We start from the raw sequence: 3506 nt of genomic DNA, 5'->3' as shown, positions 1-3506 counted from the left end.
AAAAAGTTTAATCCAATACTTTAAAACACATGTTAATAAGATTTTTATATTTATATTATTCCAATTTTTTTTTCAAATAAACTAGACCATTTTCAATCTTAAATTAGTTAAATATTACATACAGCACAAACTTATACACCCATCTACCCACACACAATTATATGAATTCTTGTATTCTATTATATGGGTTAAACCCATGTTTTTAACGCGAGTGCAGCTACATGAAAACCAACAAATCTATCACTTGTGCCAAATTTTATCTCTATATTATTTCAAGTATTTTTTTTTTAATTTCCGACATTTACTTAGTCCGACGAGTAGATTAAGCATTAGACAAAATTGGTTAAATATTTAATATGTTCTATTCTATTTCATGATCACGTGGCCCTCATCAATGCCAAGTGGGCTTTGATGGCCCATTGCCAGTTATCAAACTCACTTTGTGATTTTGTGAACGTTGTTTCTGACTTAGCTCCAGCTCCCAAAACGTTACAAACAAGGAAGCAAGGAACTTGCCTTACCCTAGCCGAATTAACTTTAATAAATTAAAATAAAAAATATTTTTTTATTCCTTAAGAACCAATCAATCATCAAACGTTCGAATTTCAAAATAGTGTGTCAAGCACTAGTGAATTGACCACGCTTATTTCTCCAACCGAGTTAACTTAACACATGCCAACCAAGTATTGGTCAAAATATCTTGAGTCATCACTCTTAATCACATTAATATAAACCTACCAACAAAGCAAAACACACATCAACCACATCACTAACCAAATACCAAGTCTTCAAGCTGGTCAATCTAAACCTTCATGAACCTTCCTCTTTGTAAATTGTAACACCCTCTTATGATATAAACCACCCTCTTCAAATCCAATCCATAAGCCAGAACTTCACACATTTTTCAACTCCCTTTTACAAGTCTTCAATTTCCAAAAATCTCTCCCAACCCTAAAAACCAGGAAAAAAACAAGGATTTCTTCCCCCTAGTTTTGATTTGGTCTTTTTCCTTCGTATTCTTAGCTCAATCAGAGAAATGCAGAATACCCTTTTGAATCAAACCAAAGAAAGTTTGCAACTTTCACCGAAGTTTGAAGTTTCAGCTTGTGGGGTGGGTGAGTTCAGCGTTGGTCACAACAACAGCAACAACAGAACCATGAAAGGAAACAACGGTTACTTGGTTACCATGGGAGCTCCATCACCCCGATCCAGACCGGCCTGCACGTGTTCGAACCGGCCCGGTTCGGTTCGGTGCGCTAGACATGGGTACGTGGTGCCAAGTGAGAGGATGAAGAAGCGTGTAGCAAGCAAAGAGATTCTGAGGAGAGCACTGACTCCACCACCTCCAAGACGGTTAGGACTTAGATGGTTGAATTTCAGGCCTACCCCTAGCAGGCTCTCTAACATGTCCATGGCCTGATTTTATTTTTCTTTGGTGGATCTTTTTTTTTTTTGTACAATGTTTTAGTTTTCAGTTATAACAATCCAATGAAATTCAATTAGGTGGTTACTTCTTACTTGGGGTATTCTTTACAAGGTTTTAATTTGGGGGATTAATTTTAACCTAGTTTTGGAGTTTAATTAGGCCCCCTAATTTACTTTTTGTTCTTATATTTGATAATGATAATGAAATTGGGTGCTATATGCAGATTTCCTTGGGTATCTGTATTGGAAATTTATATATATATAATTGATCTCCTATTTGTTATGTGCATAAATTCCATTGGTGGTGTTCAAGTTGAGGAGGAAATTAATAGTTTGTATTTTGTAGTACGTTACTTGGTCTAAATCTCATTTCTTAGGCCTAGATTAGAGTAATTGCAATGGTATACTCATAATTAGCTTGTATACATGTCATCATGGTGTTGAATGTTGATCCCAGTTTGTGGTAGTGGCAGCTTTTAGGAGAGTTTGATTTTGAAAGCTTCAACAAAGTTCAGTTGTGAGAAAAGGAGTGAGGAGATAAGATTCTTCATGAATGACTCTGATACAACTCAATTAGCAACCACCTATGACAAGTTAACATGTGTAGGGTTTATTAGTAAATAGATCTTCTAGAATTCTATGTGCATCATACATCCGTTTATTGCTGATAATTTCTTACAATGTAGTTAGTTTGTCTTCAGATGAAATAAGTGTCTCTAGTCTAATTAGGAATCAATTATTACTACAACTTAAGCCATATAATATACAAGAAAAACCAATTTTATTGCCTATCACAAGCTTTTGCTTTCAGTTGAGAGAATCTGCATCTATCTCAAATAAAGAACAAAATAAGCAAGGTTATTTTTTCTTATATCACTATGATTAATTTGATTGCTTTCTAAGAATAGAATATAAAGAATTGAAATTGTCTATGGAAATGTAAATTAAAAAATACTATGTACAAACTAAAAATCAGCTATCATATATCTGTGTATAAATAAATGAGAAATGTTAAAAGATTATTAAAATTTATTATTTTTTGCTATCATTTAACTATCAACTTAATTCTTTTAGTTTAGTTCTTTTAGTTTAGTAATCTAACAACACAATTTTGTTCTTTATTTTTAAACTATAGTTAATTGATGTCTAAAAACAATAAATTTTGATGATCCTCTATGATTTTTATATACATTTTTTTCTGTATATTTTATATTTTAAGATGTATTATATACGGATGATTATTTGATAGTTAATTTTTTATATACACTTAGTATGACTGAATGTAAACAGGGAAAGGTTATGTTAATTTTGAACAATATAGAATTAAAATCAAAACCATTACTGAGTAGGGTGTAAATTTTTTCTAGAGTAGGTTTGTTCCACAAAATAAGTACATTTTCATATTTTACGTACTTGCTTAATAAGTAATAATCACACAAGGTCTGGAAATAAACCTCTCCTAATAATAATAATCAAACTGTCACGAACTTCACTATTTTTTTGAAGTCTTTACATACTCCTTTATATTTGTATGATGTCAATCGAATTTTTACTCTAAACATATTATTAAATTCTTATTTTAATTTTATTTGTTATCTTGTCTTTTTCTTTTAGAAACAAAATTTATTATATTTATCTTTTTGTAACAAATTCTGGTTATTTTAGTTTATTTTAAATTTAAAATTCGAAATGAGATTAGTATAAATAGGTAGCATTGTTGTTTCTATGAGGAACAACACGAGCCTAGCTAGAAAAGAAGAAAGACACATACACATGGGTGGTGCAAACATTACTAGTTCTCTTCTTGTGTTTGTTTTTGTTGTTGTGAATGCAGCAGTGTTTTGCAATGGAGGCAAGACAAGCAGTTTCACGAGAAAGCCAGAGAAAACAGTGGAGATGCCTCTTGATAGTGACGTGTTTGAAGCCCCTGCTGGCTACAATGCTCCTCAGCAGGTACCTTTAAATTTGGCGACGTTCATATAATTGAATATTTATGATAACTTGAAGTGTGTATTTGATAGGTTCATATAACACAAGGTGACGATGAGGGGAAGGCAGTGATAGTGTCATGGGTGACAGTG

General features: G+C 32.3%; 2 protein-coding genes across 2 annotated transcripts in view; both read left to right on the top strand.

The window, feature by feature from the left end:
• The first annotated feature begins 749 nt into the window (after window positions 1–749).
• LOC107462555 (uncharacterized) lies at window positions 750–1662 on the top strand. The gene has a single exon (XM_016081161.3). It carries the CDS (start codon window positions 1037–1039, stop codon window positions 1418–1420), a length of 384 nt encoding a protein of 127 aa, XP_015936647.1. The 5' UTR covers window positions 750–1036; the 3' UTR covers window positions 1421–1662.
• A 1411-nt stretch (window positions 1663–3073) lies between these two features.
• Window positions 3074–3506, top strand: part of LOC107462562 (purple acid phosphatase-like) — a 2291-nt gene continuing 1858 nt past the window's right edge. The window contains exons 1-2 of the mRNA XM_021129512.2: window positions 3074–3378; window positions 3447–3506. The exon at window positions 3447–3506 is cut by the window's right edge and continues 477 nt beyond it. Of these exons, the coding sequence (XP_020985171.2) occupies window positions 3151–3378; window positions 3447–3506 (288 nt within the window). The 5' untranslated portion in view covers window positions 3074–3150. The remainder of the gene's footprint in view (window positions 3379–3446) is intronic.

Source organism: Arachis duranensis, chromosome 8, assembly GCF_000817695.3.
Source record: "Arachis duranensis cultivar V14167 chromosome 8, aradu.V14167.gnm2.J7QH, whole genome shotgun sequence".
In the NCBI taxonomy this organism is placed as follows: domain Eukaryota; kingdom Viridiplantae; phylum Streptophyta; class Magnoliopsida; order Fabales; family Fabaceae; genus Arachis; species Arachis duranensis.
The sequence above is the reverse complement of the archived record's forward strand: the minus strand, read 5'-3'. Positions and strand labels throughout refer to the sequence as shown.

Bases quoted from the DNA above. Each gene is read 5' to 3' on its own strand.
- LOC107462555 (XM_016081161.3), top strand. From the start codon at position 1,037: ATGCAGAATACCCTTTTGAATCAAACCAAAGAAAGTTTGCAACTTTCA.